The sequence below is a fragment of the Cavia porcellus genome, unplaced genomic scaffold (assembly GCF_034190915.1).
Source record: "Cavia porcellus strain 051 isolate PalLab524CR breed Dunkin Hartley unplaced genomic scaffold, mCavPor4.1 scaffold_6, whole genome shotgun sequence".
NCBI lineage: Eukaryota > Metazoa > Chordata > Mammalia > Rodentia > Caviidae > Cavia > Cavia porcellus.
This window is the reverse complement of record NW_026947489.1, coordinates 36,983,612-37,004,581: the sequence shown is the minus strand read 5'-3', so window position 1 is coordinate 37,004,581 and position 20,970 is coordinate 36,983,612. Positions and strand designations below refer to the sequence as shown.

The window sequence follows — 20,970 nt, the reverse complement described above, 5'->3', positions numbered from 1 at the left end:
TGTGAATCTGTAAGTTCTGTTTGTTTTTAAGTGGAACAAGCAGACGTGAAGTTCAGACTGGTTTGTTCAAAAGAGTTGTGTGTATATTTTCAGTTCAAGCTATCCTCCTTAGTGCATTTTTATGAAAAGTTAATGGTAAAGGGGGATTTTAATTGTAATAGTATTTGATTTTTTTCTCCTTCTGTGTCCTTCTGCCAGTTTCTCCTGAAAAGGAGAAACAAGGGTATCACTCCTGAATATTCTTTAATCTTGAGTTAGTTTTTTCCATGAGCACAAGACAGTTTTATTTGTTATATATTTTGCATGAATACAGTCTCACTTTACAATGATGGTTCTTAAAGTGAGGGAACCTTCCACTGGATGTATGGATCATCTGAAATAAGTGAACCACAGAATATACATTTAACAAAATTTAAATTTGAATAACCAAACAAATTCATCTATCAAAACAGTCATAGCTGAAGACTGAAGTGGGTCAAATTTGATGTATGCTTTCAAAACCTCAGATAAGAGCAGCTGAATAAAAGGATTTGTTTGCCAGTCTGCAGGTCTCCAGCACCTGTTGTGGTTTCCCCCGGCTTTGAGGCAGGTTCTTGGTCTCCTGCTGGTCCAGCAGCCTCGTTTTTGTTGTGCTCGTCACTGTCAACTTTCATCTTCTTACCCTGAATCCGTGTTTGTCCCTATGCAGATGCAGCCTGGGTAGCTTTATTTTCCTTCCCTTTTCTTTTAAATCTATGACCTTTGCTTCCTATTTGTTTAGGGATTTTTGATTTCCTGTGAGTTTCTTCAGTGCTTGGTTTTCTACCTCTCTTATACTTCCCAGGTCTCTGCTCATTACTTGCGAGCTACATTAAAGGACTGTTTGGCTTTATTTAGTGTTGCTGTAACTTTTTTCTTAAGTAGAGTTATTTCCACTTTGGTTCCTGTAATAATAAGGTCTGTGCATTTTATTTCCCCATGACTTTGGAACTGACGTGTGGCTCTTTTCTGCAAGTCTGGTCATCTAACAGTTTCGGCACCTAACAGTTTCGGCAGCTGTCCTGTTGAGAGTTTTCATTTCAGTCCTCTCCTGCTCTCCCTCTCCATTTGCAGTAGTGAGTGCTGAGCCCAGGGCATTCACATTTGAGGCGCTTCTCCAGCCCTTTTTATTTTTGACCCAGGATTTCCCTGAATCACTAAATTGCCCAGGCTGAGCTCAAACCTGTGATTCTCCTGCCCCAACCTCCCAGAGTGATAGATTATAGGCCTCGGCCACATTCAGGTCTGTAACACTTCTGTTTTTCTTCTTGCTGGTGGTTAGGTTTGTGATTTTTTTTTTGAGATAGCGTTTAGCTTTTAATTTTGCTTTCACTTTATTTTCCTTTCTTCATTCTTTTTTTTTTTTTTCCGCAAAGTAATCTTCCTTGAAGAGTATTAAGTATGTGTCTTATAATCAGGGACCCGGGCCAGAACTGTTTACAGCCTGGTTAGCAGATTCAGTACTGTCAAATGCTGTGTATTGATTCCTTACATGCTTTGTTTAATGTCTTTCACATTTGAATATTTGACCTTTATGTTCTAAAATTTTTATGTCACCAAGGCTTGTATTACCATTTCATACAATGGATCTGTGTTTATATCATTTTTAATATTCATCAGCTGACAGACATTTTATAGTCAGAGGTTTGTATGGAGATCTTGTTTTTATCTTTATCGTATGAGTTCTGCCTTTGATTTGCTCAGTAGTACTACTGTTTAATATTAAAGTATGTTCTGTAATTTAACCTGTTAATTTTTTTATTATTATCTCTAAAAGTAGCCCAGCTTTCATCTAGTTTGATATGTTTGTCCAAAGATTTGTCCCTTTGCAAACTAAAGTCACCACAATAGTATGTGATTGATGATCCATTTTGATCTGCTGAGCAGCCACTCTTGGAATGTTTTGCTTTTGTGCTCTTTCTCTTCCCAACCCTTGAGTGGTGGTGGTGGTTGTGTGTGTGGGGTCCCAAGGGTCGCTAGCAGTGATGGCACTCTTCAAGTTCATTTTAAGGACCGAATGTTTATCTAGATAATTAGCTATTTTAAATTATTCGTACTGCGTATAAGAGAACATTAATGAATCTTTTTGTGTTCAACTTGTGTTTCAGATGCTCTTCGGCTGATAATGTCAAATGTAAGTGCTGTGTTTTCAGAGTGTCTAGCCTGTCCCCTCAGTGCTGTCCTCTCCTCGCTGCCTGGCTATCTGTCTCACAGACTCCCACTTCACTTTTCAACCTTTACCGTAATTTTAGAGCAATTGGGCAGGAGAGCAAGTAAATGCTTAGGTCAGTGCCATACTGAAATGGAAATCGACAATTTCTCTTGCTTAAAAAGGGAAAAAGTCTTTATGATAAAGTCTTTAATGAAGACTAGTATAAAATCTCATAATACAAAAAATGTGAAATACTTGAATTCAGGCCAGGGATGTAGCTTACTAGCACAGCACCTGCCTGGCAAGTGCAAGGTCATAGGTTTGATTCCTGGTACCAAAACAAAACAAAACAAAACAAGAAAGATTTGGATTCAGAGGTTCTGAAAGGGCAACTATGATTTTAGGAATGTGAGACAAGGTCATCAATCTCCGCCAGTAAACTGAAGTTTAGAGGTGAAGGTCAAATAAAAGGAGCCCCTAGCTTTGCAGTTGGTTCCCCCTTGGTATTCATGAGAATCTGTGTGTGGCATATATGCAAAAGTTCGTTTCATTGTTTACACTTGTTCTGCAGCTTAGCTTAGAAGAGTGCTTTATGATAGGTTAAGAAGCCTACTTTGGGTTGGAGGCAGAAAAGGGCAGGCCTAGCCCTGAGCTAGAGGGGGTAGTGTGCCAGGAAGCTCTTAGTCCTAGCGTTTAGGGTGAGCCTTCTGAGGAGCTTTGCCTGGTTTCCCGGGGCGCTGGCCTATGTGTGGGCCAGCCGTTGTCCTCCTGTCTAGGAAGTGTTTTATGGTGTGCATGTCCCAGCCAGCTGTTGGTTACCACTGAAAGCTCTAAAAGGTTCTCATCACTGCTTTAGAAATATAGATATGGGGCTATGTGGGGGCAAGACCCAGGGCACACATCCAACAGCACCTGGTCCAGGATTTCTCTGGGGCAGGGCAATTTCTAGGCAGCTAGGGTGTGATGCCACTCATTTAGGGTAGCTCTGGCATGCAGAACTGGCTTTGAATCTTTAGGTAGTCTTGAGACTCTTGTGCTTATTCACCAACTGATGAAAGAAGTAGTCCTGTTTTCTGGGGCCACGCTGTTGCAGTTCAAGTAGAAGTGGAGAGGGAGGGGCTGGGGATTTAGCTCAGTGGCATAAGCGCCTGCCTTGCAAGCAGGCAGTCGTGAGTTCAATCCCCGGTACCGATAAAAAGGAAAAAGACCAAAAAAAAAAAAAAGAAGTGGAGAGGGAGAGACCCCAGACACAGGTTGACTGCACAGGCAGCAGAGACCTCACATAATGCTGGTGGAGCTCAGCTTAGGGTTGGTTGGAAATAAAGTGATGAACACATGCACAAGTAGGAGCATGTGTGGCATTGGCTGGTCTAACTGAAGGGGCAGAAGCAGGATGGTCACAGAGGTTCTGCCAGCGAGGAGGTAGAAGGGGGTTCAGAGGTTGGGAGTGGGGACATCCTGGGGTCTGCAGGTCTGTCTGTTCCATCCAAACTCTGTTGAATCAAGGGATTCCCTGATGGATGTCCATTCTTTTGGGTAAAAAAAAAAAACCCGAAAAACAAAAAACAAAACAATTCGCAAACTATTATTATTGTGTCAAACAAAAAAGACTTCAAATGTACCTGAGTAACATACTCAAAGGAAGAAACTGTGTGTAAGGCACGACTTGAATGCGTCTAGTGGCATGTCAGACCTGAAATGGAACGCAAACAATACCTTTTGATGATTTGCTGTGAGAATACTGCAAAGGTCCTTGAATTCTCAGTGGCTTAAGAACAGAATTAGTACAAATAAAATGGCAATACATACTATTTAGTTTAGTGACAGAGTATATATTGTATATCTCTAAAAGGATAGTGAGGATGTCAACATACCGGTTTTCATAATCTCTTGGAAAGTTAGAACTGTACCTTACTTGTCTACTTGACCCTTATGAAATGGCCTCAAATGCTGTATCCTTGGGCCAGGGATTTAGCTCAGTGGCACAAGTGCCTGCTTAGCAAGCATGAGGTCATGAATTCGAACCTTGGTACCAAAACAAAAACAAACAAAAACCCCAAAAAACTGTATCCTAGGTCTTGCATGTGTAGAGAAATATACAATCTTCAATAATGATAAAGCCAGTCTTTTAAAATCATAGTTTTAGAAACTGTTTTCTTCATCTATTATGTTGGCTAAGTAGATGATTAATATGATTTTAGTATTTACCTTTAAAATTCTGTACAGAGCCTCCTGCCTTTTGTTTTTGTAATCTTTATGAACATTTACAGTGAAATGAGATTATGGATAATCTTGGATAACTTAATAGTTCTAAATTTGTCATGATGAATTTCTGTTTCCATGGTGGGAATACTATGTGAGTCACATCTGAGAGAAGTGATCAGGCACCTGGCTCTCTGGCATGCTGCTGTTCAGAGAATTGTGGAAACATTCAGATTGAGGGAGAGAAGAATCCTTACAGATACTCATTCATTGAACATTCTTGAGCTTTGGTTATTGGACAATTCCTAGAAATTAAGAAAATGAAGCTTAAAGAGGTTAAGTGAATGTGTACATGATTGCAAGACTGGGAACAGTAAGTTCTAATAGAGTTTCTGGCTCATAGTCAGTGAGGAAATGTTTAAGGAGCAGGATGTACTGTGCATCATGCCAGGTGCACAGGGTACAGCAGTGCCTACAGCATGTTCCCTGCCTGCTGGAGAGCTGATCTGCTGTGAGTCCTGTATTGAGCAAAAACGTGCATGAAGAACACCAGGCTCTGGCTGCTCTTTGTCCGGGTTGTTTCTCACTGTTGTGTTTCAAGCCAGCAGCCAAGAGGGATGGTGGTGTGATAGCTCTGCCAGACAAAGATCAACTTGCTTCCCTTCCCTTTAAGAGCAGTGAGTCAAGTCTGTGCTCACTGTTTCATTTTCTGTGACGTTACCCACAGCATGTACAGTATCCCCAGCGAACTCACCGAGTTATCCCTTTGGGCATGAGGGGCCGTCAGGCACCACTGCAAATGAACACCAAGTGTTCACTACTGCTTTTGCCATGAATGTGAAATTCTTTGTCTCTGCTCCAAGTCAGTCATGTTTTCTGCAGCATCCATGAGACAGTACAGCTAATTTATGATTTCATGGATGAAGAAAATCCCAGACCCAGCATGATTCTTAGATATAAACTCTTGTGAGGTGATGCAGGTGATGAAGCCAACACAGTTCCATGTGGCAGGTGCAGAGTGTTGGGGGACACCTGAGGCCAGGCCTGCAGTTCTACTCGTAAAAGTCAGAGGCTTTTCTGAGTCCACTGCTTGTGAACTAATGATCCTAGACTGTGTCTATTGGGGGTGGAGCTTTTTAGCTTAAGTTTATGGTAAAGTATTTAGTTCATGGTTCATAACTCCAGTGGCTGGTTGCTGAATGAATTATTTGTGGCTATCATGTACTGAATCAAAAGTCCATGTAAACTAGTACTGCGGTGTGCACCTAGAGGCTCAGCTGCTTGGGAGGTCGAGATTGCTTGAGGCCAGTTTAGTGAAACCCTCTAGAAAAATGAACAAATGCAAAGGTCTATACATTTGCTACTAAAGTTCATCTTTTTTTAAAAACCTTAAGTTTCAGGAAGATGGTCTTCAATGAGAAGCAGCTCATGTAGCCTAGCACGAATCTTTTCAAAGAGGCAAGAAAGTGATGGGGTTTGTAGAACTGTATTGGAGGTAGATTAATACCAAGGCTCAATTACTTATTTTGAACCTTTTTCTTTTTGAATACTTTTTAGATTTTTTTCAGTAGGGTTGCAAAGATAGTACTGAGAGTTTCCATGTATCAATGTTTTATGTAACCATATCACACTTAGGACAACTAAGAAATTAAGTTTGGCACACTACAGACTTCATTTGAATTTCTCCCTCTTTTTTCCGTTGATGTGCTTTTTGTCTTCCACCTCAAATTACCCCTTTTGATCTCACCTTTTTAGTGTCCTCTAATTTGTGAGTTTCTTGGTTCTTTCCGAACTTGATTCTGTTGAAGTACAGTAGTCGGTTATATCCTAGAATGTCCCTCAATTTAGGATATTCTGATGCTTTCTCATGATTAAGTTGGTTCTGGATTTTTGAGGAGAATATCACCATGAAGATGACCCTTCTCGGTTGGACCATATCAGTGAATTTATGGTATTTTCACGACTTACTGATGGTGTTAACTTTGATCACCTAGTTAATACAGTATTTGTCATTGTAAGGTTTCTGCCTTTTCTCTTTCTATTCTTTGTTCATTAGCAATGAATCAGTAAAGTCCCATTCACACTCAAGGAGACAGAAATGAAGCTTCATTTACTAAAGGACTAATGTAGGACGTTTGTAGTGTACGTTAACAGTAAGAAAATACTCAGGGTAAAATATTTTGAGGCTGTGCAGGTGTTCTTTTTTTCTTTATGATTGAGGGAAGCCAGTTCTTTTGGAATGAGGTCAAGAATTCTAGGCAAGAGATCATGGCTATAAGGACTAAATATTTGATCTTTTCATTTATGCCTTTTTTTGGTACTGGGGATTGAACTCATGACCTTGCACTTGCCAGGCAGGCACTTGTGTCACTGAGCTAAATCCCCGGCTCTATTTATGCTTTATTGTAGAACTATTTAGGTTATAAATGGTACTATTTTTACATCGCTTACTCTTCTGTCAATTTTTTTGAAGAAGTCTTCACATTAAGTGAATGAAATTATGCTATCATGCCCGTAATTATACCTCTTGGGAGGCTGAGGCAGGAGAATTGTCATGGTTCAAGGCCAGCCTGAACTACAGTAAGGTCCTGTCTCAAAAAAAGAAAAAACATAAAGCAATAATGAATTGGACTTTTTCCTTTTTAATCAGTTTTATTAGTTGTAAGAAACTTATTGGGTTATTGTACTAAGTAAGTATGCACAAATGATGTATGGTTAAATATGTTTCAAGTGATTTCTGTTTACATGTGTAAAATCTGCTGCCTGAAAAATCCTGCCTTAGTGTTGTCTCTCTCATGCTGGAGGTATTCATGACGTCTGTGCAGTTAGGAAGTGCACTTTTCAACAGTGTGAGCCAGTAGGAATTGATGGGTGAGAAATGGGCAGCTTCCAGGATTCCAGCCGCCAACCCACCACGTGCCCACCCCTTTGGTTGATCTCCCTGGGGAGCTGGAATGATTCTAGGATGGCCATTGTTGCTTCAGGGCTATGTCCAAATGAATTGGTTCAGAGAGATACTAAGGTTAGTATGCTTTAGATTCATAAGGGGAGAACATTGTGACATTCTGGTGTCATAACCATTTATTTCTTACTACCATTCTCAGAAACTCTGTAATCTAAATTGACTTTTCTTTATACATTTGAATTAGTAATAAAAAGTAGGAGTGGTAGTGTTTGTCTTAGTGCTAGGTGTGGGTAAAGATTTGTAGCAGTTTCTGAAATTTATAAAGTATTTTTTAGAAAATCAAAATTTGGGACTGGGGTTTTAGCTCAATGGCATAAGTGGCTGTCTGGCAAGTGCAAGGTTATGAGTTTGATGCCCAGTAAAAAAAAAAAAAAAAAAAAAAAATCAAAATTAGGCAGTGGTGTGGTAATAGCTGTCAGGCAAACTGAATTTGACCATTGCCTTGTTAACCATGTATTGTTTTGTTTCAGGATACATTTGTTGTTTGTTTGCTTGTTGTCAGAACTGTTTCCATTTATTCCCTTGTTTTTTTGCAGGGCACAGCATTTCTCATTTTTAGGCTCCTTATAGTAGAGTTTGGGTGGGGCAGGCATTGGGGTTAATAGGACAGAGGCGATCTCACAGGGAAGGCCGAATTGTGTGAACACTTTGGGGCTGATCTCAGAGTTAGGCTGACAAATAACTACCTCTGTTTGCAGGGAAGAAGACAGAAGAGGTGTAGGTGAAAACAAGTGTGTTTCATGGCTGGGTTATTCATGTAATCCTGCAGGAATATATTATATTAGAGCATTTGGTAGATGAGGTAATTAGGTCAAGCAGGTTGTTTGGTCACACAACTAATGTGTGATAGAATGTCAATATGAATTCGTCTCAGTGCGATTTCAGAACTGACCATTATTCTTTATATTGCACAGCTGCTTTTTGCGGAGGGCATACAGTTGTCTGTACAGTGAAAGGATCTCTTGAAATATAGAAAGTGAGTCCTTTTGTTGTTTGGGACATTTTTTTCTAGATTTTAGTATCTGCTGAAAGTCTTTTGGCTATTTTTACATGGTTGCTGCTATTATTATTCTTATTATTCTTAAAGACATGAGCTTGCTTTATACTTCAGGCTGGCTTTGAACTTACTGTGTAGCCCAAGTTGGCCTCGAATTCATGGCAGTCTCCTGCTTCAGCCTCCTGAGTGCAGGTATTAATGGTGTGCTCTTCTAATCTAATAGTTTGTGGCTATTTCTGAAAAATTGGAAATGTTTTTTGGTTTGATGTCTTTTGATCTGGTCATCACAATGGAACATTTTTCTTATTACTTGCTGCTTGTTTCATTTAAACTGAAAAGTCTGGGAAATGAAATAATGGATTTATTTCAACTATCTGACTTGTTATAACAGAGGTACTCAGGAGCTCTATCATGGAAATGAGGTTTTCTTGACTGCTGATAATTATTAACTCAAGCAAAAAGATAATTATGTGTTATAAGCTGTGTATGCTGCAAGTTAAATGAAATTCATGTTTCATTTTTTAAGGAAAATTGATAAGGCCCCATTGTTCTTAATGTTTTTTGTATTTTCTTAATTAGGGATCTTCCCTGTACCATGTTGAGAGAAAATCGAGAGGAATTGCTTCCAAGGCTGTGGGAGCCTGGAAAAATTTGGCATTGTATATTATACATAAACTCAGTATGGGCACAGCAGATTTTCCACCTCGTGATTGCTGCTTTTAAAACAAAAAATGTATTTATGAAGAATTTCTGAATCTTAGGTTGGAATCCTTTTGACTGGAGATTCTAGTGGTCCCAATTTTTTTTTTTATTTTAAAGTTAGGCTAGTTAAACTATAAGAGAACTGTGTTTTTCCCATTATATTTTGAAGTCAGATTGGTATTATGAGCTAATAATTTTCCTAAGAAATTAAGGGAAATGTAAATGGGATTTGGGAACTGGTAAGCCTTGCATCGCTACTTAGAGTGGAAAGTAATTTTGGGCTTTCTGTATATACCTAATGAAAAATGGGCCAAATTGAAGGGGAACTATATCATTAGATCTAGCCTTTCTTTTCCTAGTACTCTTTTCTTTCCTATTTGGATATATGAGTACTATTTCAAGGTTTTATGTACTCATCAATGCTTTGTGTTCTTGGGTACCGCTCTCAGGAAGCAGCTCCTGTACTGAATATTCCTAGTTTGTGCTCACTTTGGGTACAGCTGGCAGCCCACAACTGGAGCAGTCAGGGGAAGCGTTGCCAGGGAGGCAGTACACTGGGCGCATGCGCGAGCGCAACTGTGCGTGGACATCTTCCCACAAGCGAAGCAGGGATTCCATGAAACCATCTTAGAGCTCTCTGTCTCGGTGATGTCAAGTGACAGCATTCTAGTGCCTGGTTCTAGAAGGGTTTGCTGCTAACAAAAGGCATTGAATCCAGTCTGTGTGGGAGTGTGCCTGTCTTGTTAGGTATACAGTATAACTTCTAAATGAAAACTTGCTGTGTTGATGTAACTTGAAAACAGTGTATCTTTAGCTGCCTGTGTCTGATTTCCTTCTTCCTCATCTCTGCCCTGCCTTGGTGCTATGAGCCATACTAGGTTACTATGAGATTATTTGGAAAAGCAGCACTGACTGAACCAAGGTATTTTCAATCTTTTCCTATTATCCTTATGCTTTTGTTTTCCTTTGAAATCCAAAGTCATAGTGAAAAACTGAGTTGATATTTGTTTGGAAACCCAGAGAATGGAGAATCAAAAAATACCATCACATATTGAGTTTATGGCTAGAACAAGGTAGGGTTTTCTTGAATGGTTTCTTCTAATATCGATCTTCAGTCTCTTGCATTACTCCTGGTAGTCTAATGATCAGCAATTGATAAAGAGAAGAAAAATGTACAGCCACACATGTTTGTTTTGAATTTTTTTTTTTTTTTTTTTTTTTTTTTTTGAGACAAGATCTGGCTATGAACTCACTTCTGTAGCCCAGGATGGCCTCGAAGTCATGGCAATTCTCGCCTCAGCCTCCTGAGGGCGGGCTACAAGTGCGCACCACCATACTGGACATGTTTGCTTTTTCTCTTGGTCACTGGAGACACCTGTTGCTTCTTTGCAGGTGCTGTTTAAGATTTATGAGGGTGTCAACCTGCTCTGCGTTGAGTGAGATTGCTGTGTTTTGAATTCTTGGTGGTGTTTTCCTCATTCATTAGGACATCACAGTATGTTCTCCTTGGAAAGTCTTGGATATCATTTGATCTGTATTTTCACTTTTCAGATGGAGAAGCTGAAGCTAAACATGTAGGTTACTTGTAGCTTAACGTAAGGCCATATAGGTACTTGAATGACTCAAATAAGAATATTTTCTATAGGTTCATAGCACAGTCTCTAAATCAAGCAGTAGACACCCATTTGGATTTCAGTGATTTTTCTTTTTAGATTTAATATTTGGGTTGTTCTTGGGTACATGGATCTTCTAAATAGGTCTGCACCAGATGAGGAAGCCTAGAGTGCCGTGTACCAGCAGATACTGTCTCTTGTTTTGGTTTATCTTGTTCTGCTACCCTTGCTCCTTACTCTTGCTTGTCACAGGAAGGTATCTTTTTGTGTTCATTTTTCATGTTTGTTCTTGTTAGGACTTGGAACTTCAGGATAAAAGTAAGCATTCTGTATGACTTACTACTGACATTTGTGATTTATACATCTTTCTAATATTCTAGTATCCATGGGAATACGAAAAACAGGCTGAATTTTGCTTTTCTCAAACTCCTTAGGGATCATTTGTACAATACAATTTTCATTTTTACTGTGTAATGTAATTTTCCTTCCTAAAAATCTCCTGAGGAGCCCTTCCTTGTCTGCGGTAGGTTTGCCATAGTCTGAACCATCACATGTTCAGAGGGTACTTAGGAAATGCTGGTAAACAAGTACCCCCTTGTTCAGATGGTCAGTCTGTGTGGGGTCCTTGGCTGAAGAGAGGTTTTCTTCTGTATTTTGATCTGTTTCTGGGCTCATTAATTTTAGTTCTACATGGGGATAGTGAATCTAAGTCCTTTAAAACTTAGATTTGGCTGCTTTAACAGGGAGGATTAACTTGCTCCAAGAAACTTCTGTGTAAGAGTCCATGATTTCCCACTTGTGGTAACAGACAAAGAATTTTGAGGTGCAAAATTTCACAGACATAAGTATATGGTCTTAATGAGAACAAATATGTGCATTGACCATCTTGTCATTCTGGGCGTTCTGGAAAGAGAAGGAATGTATGTGGCTTGTGGACAGTAGGCCGGTGGGCTGGAGTGTAGCAGCTTGAGTCGGGGGATGCTGTCAGAGCCTCCTAAGAAGACTGTGTGAATGCACAAAACTAGAATTTGGTGGGATGTGTGCAGTGTTTCATGTGCTTGTGAATTAGGGATAAAGGAGAGTAGGTGGAGGTGATGAGACCAGGAGGGTTGTTTGAATCTGTCTCATCTTCTCATGATCTTGCTGTGGTAGCGATGTGTGAGGAAAAGTCCGTCCTTGGGGGAGGGTGCTGGAGCCAGTTCTGCATAGGTGTCCTGAAGACTGCTCCTGTCAGCTGTGTGGAGTGTGGCAGCAGTAGTTGTGCCCTCTGTTTGCGTTGTTTCTAAAAAGGGCAGTGGGTGGATTTTCTGTTATTACAGTGAGGAGACAGAGCTACCTTGCTAGCTCTTTGGTACCAACTTGAGCCAAAAAAGATTTTCTTGTACAAGGTATTAGTTTATGTTGTTGTGACCATGAGTTTAGCTCTCTCACTGCCTCTAGGAACCTAATCATTGTTGGGAGCTGGTTTCTTACTCAAAAGTCCCTGTAATATTAATTTTACACCTATCCAGGATCACTGCACCACAGAGGCAGGAGACAGTACGGAAACAGAAAGTAACTTGTCATTCTGTTGTTCAAGATGCCTCTGAAACTGGCAAGACAATGGAATGCGTTTATTTAAAAAAATTCTGAGTCTTGGTCTTGGTACCTGTATTTATTTAAAATATTGGTAATGAAAAAAGTTGCACAGTTATGGCTACCAAAGGTCCTTCTGATCCTTAAAAATTACAGCAGAGTATAAATATAAATTATAGCCTGCTAGCAATATACTAGTAGAATAAAGTATGTCATCTACTGAGTTTTTCTTTTTCCCTCTATGGGCTTTAAAAATTTATGGAAAGGGCTTTAAAAAAATTCTGATGTGCTGGGCCTGCATTTGTGGTTCTGGCATTCTGCAGGCTGAGGGAGGAGGATTGCAAGTCTGAACCCAGCCTGGGCACCGTATCTCAAAATAAAGGAGTGGGGATAAAGCTCAGTGCAAAGGCCCTGGGTTCAGTCTTCAGTCCTAGGAAAAAGATCTGATGCAGTAGAGTGTGCTGACTAAGGCAGGCGCAGGAGGCTGAGGCAGGAGGACCACAGACTTGAGGCCAGGCTAAGTTACATAACTAGACTCTGTGTCAGACAAAAAACAATTCTAATGCAAGAATGGCAAAATCTGATACTTGTTAAGGCTAAAGATGGATGTTGGTTTTCTGTTCAAAATAGTACATAATAAAATAAATGCAGTCTCAAAAACTTCAAAAAAAGACATTTTCACTTAAGAGATTGACTTCAAAATAGGAATCATTCGAGTTTTTGGAGTAATAGTTAAGAGAATCCTTATTGGGTAGGACAGTGCTGGAGTGTACTGGTTTTATCCAATTTGCCACAATATAGTAATTGAAGCATGTCTTTTCTTGTGTTTTTGAATGGATCACATTTCCTCTTTTAGAACTGGCATTATCCATGTACTCTGTTGTAACAGTCAGTGATGCTTGAGCTCTGATTCACTCTAAGTCATAACATACTGCAGGGTGTGTGGCTCTGGAACCAGCTGAAGAGAATTAAAATGTGGGACACAATTCTGTTAAGTGGAGAAATAATAAAAAGGGGTCCTGCCTGTTGGTATTTTCAACAATTAAATTCTGTTGATTTCTTCACATTATATTTGAGTCCTATTATGACACATTGTTTTATTTCTGTGTCTCATGTCTTGATTACAGATCATACAATTTTCTGAGATTTCATTCATTTTGGTTATTTGTAGTATATTGTGACCCAAATTATAGATGTTTAACCCTTTAAAAATGTAACTGGTGATATATTTGAACCTTAGGTCTTAGTGAAGCAACAGAGTAATGATGAGATATGCCACCTGTCTGCTCAGTGCTGTTTGCAGCCTGTGCTGTTGGACTAGAAAGTACTGCCTGCTATGACTTACACTGAGCACTTTAGAGCAGTGTTTGGTGGGGAGTGTGTGCAATGAGAAGGCAAGAATACCTCTGTACCTGTACCTGGCAGAAGAGTCACCACAGATAAATGGTAGTCAGCATCCAGAAAAGGAAGAAGGAAGTCTAGGAGGTGTCCAGAGATCACAGGGGAAATGGGGCCGAGGCTGAGAAGGGGCCTGCGGCTGCTGGCTGTCTTCACCTGGCCAGGGAAGGTCTGCTTTTCTGTGCTTTTATACCTTGACATTTAAACTAAGACCTTGTTTGAAGGAATGTCACATTCCAACAGGATGTCAGAGCTCAAAAGGTTTGAACTGTGCACACCAGCAGTCTGCGCAGTCCAGGACCGGGGCTCATCAGTTGGTCCCAGCTCACATTCATCCGGGTGGACTCTGGAGCAGTGCCAGCCTTCTGAAACATTGAATTTACTTAATTTCTACCCTAGAGAACAAGGAACAGTTTATGTTTTTGCCCTTGTCTCTACTTTTGAACAGATCACCGTAGTTGGCATAAATTTAACTAATAAGGCTTGAAGATCATGGGTGGTAATGTGATTCTCAGACTTTGAGGGGATATATTTTATTTTAAAAAAGGAAAAAAATCTGGACATGGTGGCTCACGCCTGTAATCCCAGCATTCGGGAGGCTGAGGCAGTATTGTTGTGAGTTTGAGACCAACCTAGGCTACAAAGTGAGTTCAAGGCCAGCCTGAATTGCCTATCGAGACTCTGTCTCAAAAAACAAAACAAAACGCCACACAAAATTTCAAAACAAGATAATAGAAGAGTAGCAATAGTTAATACATTGTGTATTGTTATCTTCAGAGTAGTTAGTCAGAGTACAAGATGTAGGCATGAGATATTATCCAAACAGTATTACTACAAACTTTTCTTGTCAATGAACTAAAAGAAACTAGCAGTATCTTTACATCTTGTGTGTGTGTATATATATATATATATATATATATATATATATATATATATATATTTTCCCCCTTTCCCCTGCCCCCCCCCCCCCATTATAGTTCAAAAGGAGATTTGACTTAGATACTGGCAAAGGTTCTAGCGGGGAGAAGGGACAGGGAGAAATAATGTGTCACTTTCCCGACTCTCATCTTTCACTAGAAAGCTCCTCAATTTCTTTCGCAAAGTATCCAAATTCTCCTGTAATCACTTTTTAATAGGAAGACCAATTTGAATCCTACTGGACATGGCACGGCAAATGAGATTTTCATATATCAACTACAGCAAAAACATAAGGGATAAATTTGCTGTCCTGTGTTTGCACAACTCAAAATACAGTGCCCTTAACAGGGGCAGTCTGTTAGTGCACTAACAGCTGTTAGTGCAGTATGACTGCTCCAGGCCCCCACTTTGAGACCTTCCTGTGGTTGACCTACTTGCCCATTAGCCACTGAAGTGAAACTGAGGTATATGCTAGGATCAGTGTTCTTTTGCCTGTTGAATTGTACTTGAGAATGTATTTTAGGATACATTTTCATATTCATTTAATACACCCTAGATGAGTTCTGACTTACCTTTATATTTTATTTGATTTATATTATGGTAGCTAAACTGATTTATATTGGGGAAGCTGAGCAGTTTTGGTTCTCGAAGAGGACGATATTCCCTGCTATATCTGTCTGTCTGTGTGTCTGTGGTGTATCTTTCTTTCCTTTTCTCCTCCTTCCCTTTTTTCTTCCTCCCTTCATTCCGTCTTTTTGAGGCAAGGTCTTGCTGTGTAGTTCGGACCGGCCTTGAACTCACTGTGTAGCCCAGGTTGGTCTTGTCCTTGCAATGACCCTCTTGCCTCAGCCTCCCGAGTGCTGGGATTATAGTTGTTTGCCACCTTGCCCGGCCCTGCTGAATTTCTGTATGATAACTAAATAGGAACACTCACATACTTTGACAGAAATGTGACACTACATGATAAAGCTATACGAAGTGTTTTCTCATTGGCCCTGATTCTTGGGTAATTTTGCTGGTATTTCCAGCACCATGTGAACAATGGAGGATGCTGACGTCTTTCAACAACTGCTAAGTAATACAGTGGTTATAATTAACTAGTACATAGGAGTGGATAAGTGCTTTGAGCAATCCGACATACTATCATCTCAAGCAAATTGTATAACTATAGATAATGAAATTCCAGCTTGGCTTATAATTATGTTTGGTGGTGGTGGTATTTTGTATATATAATATTTACATATGCTCTGGGTCTAAAAGACTGTCATAGATGACTGGTATTTTGAACTGGAGTAATTGCAGTAGTGTAAGGGTAAACTGCATCTGTGTCCAAAAGGATTGGTGGATCTGCTTTGTCCTTTGTCTATAGACAGAAGGTATAGAAAGAAGATGATAAAAAGGAAAAATCATCAGTATGTGTGTATGTGTTTGTAAGAGGAGTTTTCATTTCTGTTTCCTTTGTTGAATCTTAAATACTAAGTAAGTATTTTTTGTAAATTTTTGTGAAAATTTACAGAGCATGCTTTTGCTAATTAATATTCTTTTATGAATTTATGATTCCTTAGAGTGTTAACAGCTTCCTCCTAGCCCTCATATTACAGTGCTTATGTGTCACATACTAATTAATCCTGTTACGGAGTCACTTTGTAATCTATACTTGAGAGTCTCTTTCTTGCTGAGAGACATTGTCACTCCCATTTGGGGTGTAGTTGTCATTTTTCTCAATTTCCTTACTGTCACCATTTTTACTGTATTTGAATCAAGGTGGCATTTTGTACCTGTTCTTTGGTTCTCTAGCTTTCTGTTCCGTTATTGTCTGCTGAGTGATATTTTCTTAGTTCCATTTTATCCTCATCTGGGAATTTAACATGTTTATTTTTTTTCAAATTATTAATGAAATGAACTGTGAGCTTATACCTTTATCTTTAAAAGGTGATACTGTACAAGCGGCAAATGCAGTACGGGCATCCTTCACTAAATCAGCTGCTGTCATGCATCTCAGTGTCTGTGCTGGGCTCTGGGTGAAACGATAGTGCTCACGCCTCCTCTGCAGCCAGTTCCCTGCAGCCAGGATGCTGTCATCTGTTTGATACCAGAGCCCCTTTCCCAGACACACACTGTGATGTCACAACCAAAGGTGATTCTCTCCCAGCAGGGAGAAACCGGAGAGGTGAATCTTCACGATGAGAACTATGTCCTTATTCAAATTTGGTCACTTAATAAAGAAAATTAACCATAATAAGCAACAGTTATACTGGCTATGTAAAATATCCTGTTGAATTAGGCTTAAAGCACTTTATCACTATACTGGAATGAAAAATTCTTTCAAAAAATTTAAATATTTGAAAGTTGTGACTACATAAATGTAAATAAATACCCACTTAAGGTGACTGACACTACATGTTTTAAATACATTGTTAATACACAAGAATGAATTTTAGGTAGAATTCTCTAATTCTAAAATTTTAATGCTTATTTCAGATGGAATGACTTTTTAAAGATTGCTTTGTCAACAAAGATGCTAAGTGGACATGCTCTATGTTGACCTATGTATCTATTTTTATTTTCTTATAGTTTAAATAAAAAATTTAACGTTTTTGGATGATTTCAAGTGACCAAAATTTAAGGGTATGTGGTAATAATTTCATTAGAAGGATATAGTTACCAAAACATTGCTATGAAGGAAATCAATGCATAATCATATTACTTTTATAGTATAATACTTTCATATGATATATGAGAATCCATTCTAAATCATAGAAATAATTAATCATTGAAAGGTTTCCCAAGAACTTTCAGAGTCTTATTAAATCAACAGATGCGGGGGGGGGGAACTACCGTAAGTAAACCATATCTTTAGATCCTGGCATAAAATGCTCTCTCAGTTTACCCACAAGTTGCTGAAGTGAAAGGAATTTTCAGCTTTTTAGCACATTGATAAATAATGTGTTAACTGCTAGCTACTGTGTTTCTTTTTTCACCAAAATGAAGAACATGTAGATTATTCCAAATTACTCTGAGATATTTTTTGAAAACTGTTGTTGAAACAGTAATAGTCATTTTTCAGAATGGATTATTAGTAGAGAAAAGGCTTAATTTTGACAGGAAAGAAAAGGAAGGCTGAAGCAGCAGGTCTCAGGTGGGGTGGGATGGTGTCCCTTTGGTTGTCACTGGAGGAGCTGGGGAAGCAGAGGCCTCAGGGAGTGCAGCAGGACTCTGTTTACAGACGGGGCAGTAACAGCCAGAGGACTGCAGCAGTGCTATACGATGTTCCCTTTAATTCTGGTTACTAGAACCAACTGGAACACAATGTTGTACATCTCCTTTTGGCTGAAGTTGAATAAAATATCTCTAATTATGATTTGAGATATCAGTTGGTAATTTTTGCTTTGATTATATGCATATTTTTAGAATACGTATATGGCTAAAACATCACAATAAGGAGGAACACATGAAAGAACTGTTAAAGGTTCAAATAAGTCTCAGAGGTAAGAGAAATTAACAGTTATGGTTGGTACATAAATGAAATACCTTTGAAATCTCTAAATTTCTTTTTTCTCTGAAACAAATTGGTGTAATATGTAGCCACTATTTGTACTTAAATTACTGCTTTCTTGTTGTAGTAGAGAATGACAGGTGAATTTCTGTAATGACTTCTGAGGCAAAGGGTTTATGGTATTTAAGGTTACTTATAGACTGCCTTGAAAAGAGTGAAGGGATCCTGTATTTCATTGTTTTAACTAAAATTTGAAAAAAGGAAAGCATTCAGTGAAATGGAAGAAAAGAATCAGAAATATGACTTTTTAGGACAACTTGAAATAATCTTGATAATTTTCCTTGTATGGAAGATCTCTGTAATTAGGTGTGACTCTTTGTTTTCTTCTTTCTAAGATAATGGAAACGTGATTATTTATTGTTGGCTTCTTTATGAACACTATAATACGAACCTCACTTTTTCAACTTTTATAAATTATTGCATTTTATGTAGGGAATTAAGACCACTGGGTAAAGGAGGTCTGGCCCTCCACCCTTTCCCCCCCATCTTCTTTCTTTTTTGTCTTATCTCCTCCCCGCCTTTTCTTATGTGACTTTCTCTCAGGAAGGCACACTATGAAGTGATTTCTAGGGAATTTCTAAAAGGCACTGTATCCTTTAAAATCGTTTGATGTTTTCCCTAGTTCTTTCATTGTACAGTTTGAGCTATTGATCTGTATCAGAACTTTTGAGGTCTAATATACCACATACCTCTCGTTGTGTTGTTAAATCAGAAAAGGATCGTTATTTTATGTTAAAAAATAAGCCCAGTATCTTGAGGGTAAATTAGTGCTGGTAGTGTTAGTTTACTAGAGACTTTTCCCCTAAGTGTGAATGAGAGTGACATCATGGCTTTTTTTTCCTCTAAAAATAAAAATCAGCCCTTGAACTTGGTTCTTTTACATTAACCATCATGTTAAAAGTGCTCATTAATTTTCCTTTGTTTTATCAAGTGCCCTGGGAAACGAAGTTCTTTTGAATACTTGCTAAAAAGCATCTGTGAGTGGCGCTCTCAGGCACCATGTCTGTCTCCCTGCATTTTTTTGGATTGGGATTTAAAAACATGAAGATGATGATGGGATTAATGCAGTGCAAGCTGAATAGGGTTTTGGGATGCTTTATATCTCACTCATGAGTGATTTGTTTATGCAATAGAAATAAGTATTTACTTCAGAAGACTTAAATCTTCATACAGTTTAAGGAAGAAACACATGAAATTCACATCTTCTGGCTCATTCATAGCAACAGCAGATTTAATTTCAGTAGTCAGGTCATAAATTAGTGTTGCAAAATTAAATCTTACCTGGCAGTGGCTGCTTTGAAGCTCAGTAAGTTGAACTCTGGCTGGAAACGGGCAGCTTCGATCCCTGAAATGCCTCCTCTAGTCTCCTTTGGTGTTCGCTTCTACCAGTGCATCTCATTTCTTGCAGGGTGTCTGTCTCTAGTCCTGATAACCCCATAGCATTAGCTAGGACAACACGTGACAGATGAAGACTCCATTTGGATAGGATTATAGAAATCGAGGGCTGAATTTTCCTTTATCGGATAACAGCAGTTGATCTGACCACAGTATTTAGAACTTATTAAAAATTCATTGAATGTTTCAGCAAAGAGAAATCCTGGTTGTTTCTATAGATGTTTTACCCTCTGGAAAAGTTATGCTTGTCCATATTTCAGAATAACACATGCTCCCAAATTATGCTGCTTTAAAATTCTTACCTGAACCACAAGCATAGATGTTCTTGTGCACCCTCTTGATTCCCTTGGTTGTCTCTTTACCAACTTTTCAGTCCATGAGTTTCCTTTCTGCAGAAGGCGAAGGGATTTCTTTTGTCCTCCTTGTGCTCCGGTGACACATAGTTCTAGTGCACTGGTGTTTGAACAGGGAGGGAAAAATCCAAAAGGAAGTGCGGCTGCATCGTATCTCTGGACAGGGAGTGCACTTGGCATGAAAGAAGAGCTGATAGGAGCTGTTCAGATCAGAGAGCAAAAACTGATGCCATGATGCTTTCATACATGATAAACCCATTAATTATGTCTCCTGATGGACAGCAGTACACCCTGAAAGGAGGAGAGAAGAGAGCAGCAGATGATCGTGCTCGGCAATAGGTGCTCTCTGAGCAGCTTGTCACTGAGAAGTGAATCCAGGCACAGCTGCAGCTTGCGAGTGTGATCAGGTAGCATGGGCAAGAGTGGTTCTGACAGACAGTTAAGTGACGTATTTTGGGAGGAAAAAAGAGAGCTTAGCACAGAGGTAGCTGGAAATAAGGTTCCAAAATGCTTTTGAAAATACTCATTTTTTTCCTTGCAGGTCTTTTTGGCTGGAAGCTGGCATTTTGTTTTCCTCATCTTTTTGTGTATTATTTGCAGAAATTTTACCGAGTTTTCTCACCATAGTTTTCCCTAAAGAAGGAAAATGATTTTTAAAAAGTCTGAGATGGAAAGGCTATACTGTGAGTTTTAAAATTTGAGAGAAAGCCCTTAAAAAAAAAAACAAGAAAAGAAAACTACACCTGTTTTTGTATATCTTTTGGGAAAATGCATTTTGTTACTTTGGAATGAAGCATTATGAGTCATACTTTGGTATAAAATTTTAACAGGGTCTTCGTTGCAATTTTCCCTTAGTTGGTGTTCTGATTTGTGTAAAAATTGTAGATCTAAAATGTCAATTTCATAATTTTTGGTTTGAGTTTTAAGAACTGGCACAGATATAAAGCCTAGGCACAAAGCCACAGCTGAGGACTGTGTTCCCATTTCTATGAAGAGCTGTAAAATGCCCCTTCCCAAGGGGCTCTTAGCTCAGACTACAGCCGTGCTTGCAGGGAATGCTCTCCCGAGGTGCTCATGCCTGGCTGTGTCTCCTGTCATATGTCATGCTATGGCACTGATGCCTGGA

General features: G+C 39.1%; 2 protein-coding genes across 3 annotated transcripts in view; one reads left to right on the top strand and one right to left on the bottom strand.

The window, feature by feature from the left end:
- Positions 1 to 20,265, bottom strand: part of Chrm5 (cholinergic receptor muscarinic 5) — a 78,253-nt gene extending 57,988 nt beyond the window's left edge. The window contains exon 1 of the mRNA XM_023567369.2: positions 19,378 to 20,265. The gene's annotated coding sequence lies outside the window, so the exon portion shown is untranslated. The remainder of the gene's footprint in view (positions 1 to 19,377) is intronic.
- The window catches only part of Aven (apoptosis and caspase activation inhibitor), a 208,375-nt gene that overhangs the window by 42,938 nt on the left and 144,467 nt on the right, over positions 1 to 20,970 (top strand). The window contains exon 1 of one of the 2 annotated variants that reach the window (XM_063250328.1): positions 2,080 to 2,152. The exons of the other annotated variant lie outside the window; for it this stretch is intronic. Coding sequence (XP_063106398.1) covers positions 2,095 to 2,152 — 58 coding nt within the window. The 5' untranslated portion in view covers positions 2,080 to 2,094. Of the gene's footprint in view, positions 1 to 2,079; positions 2,153 to 20,970 lie in introns of those variants that run through there. 2 annotated transcript variants of the gene reach the window in all.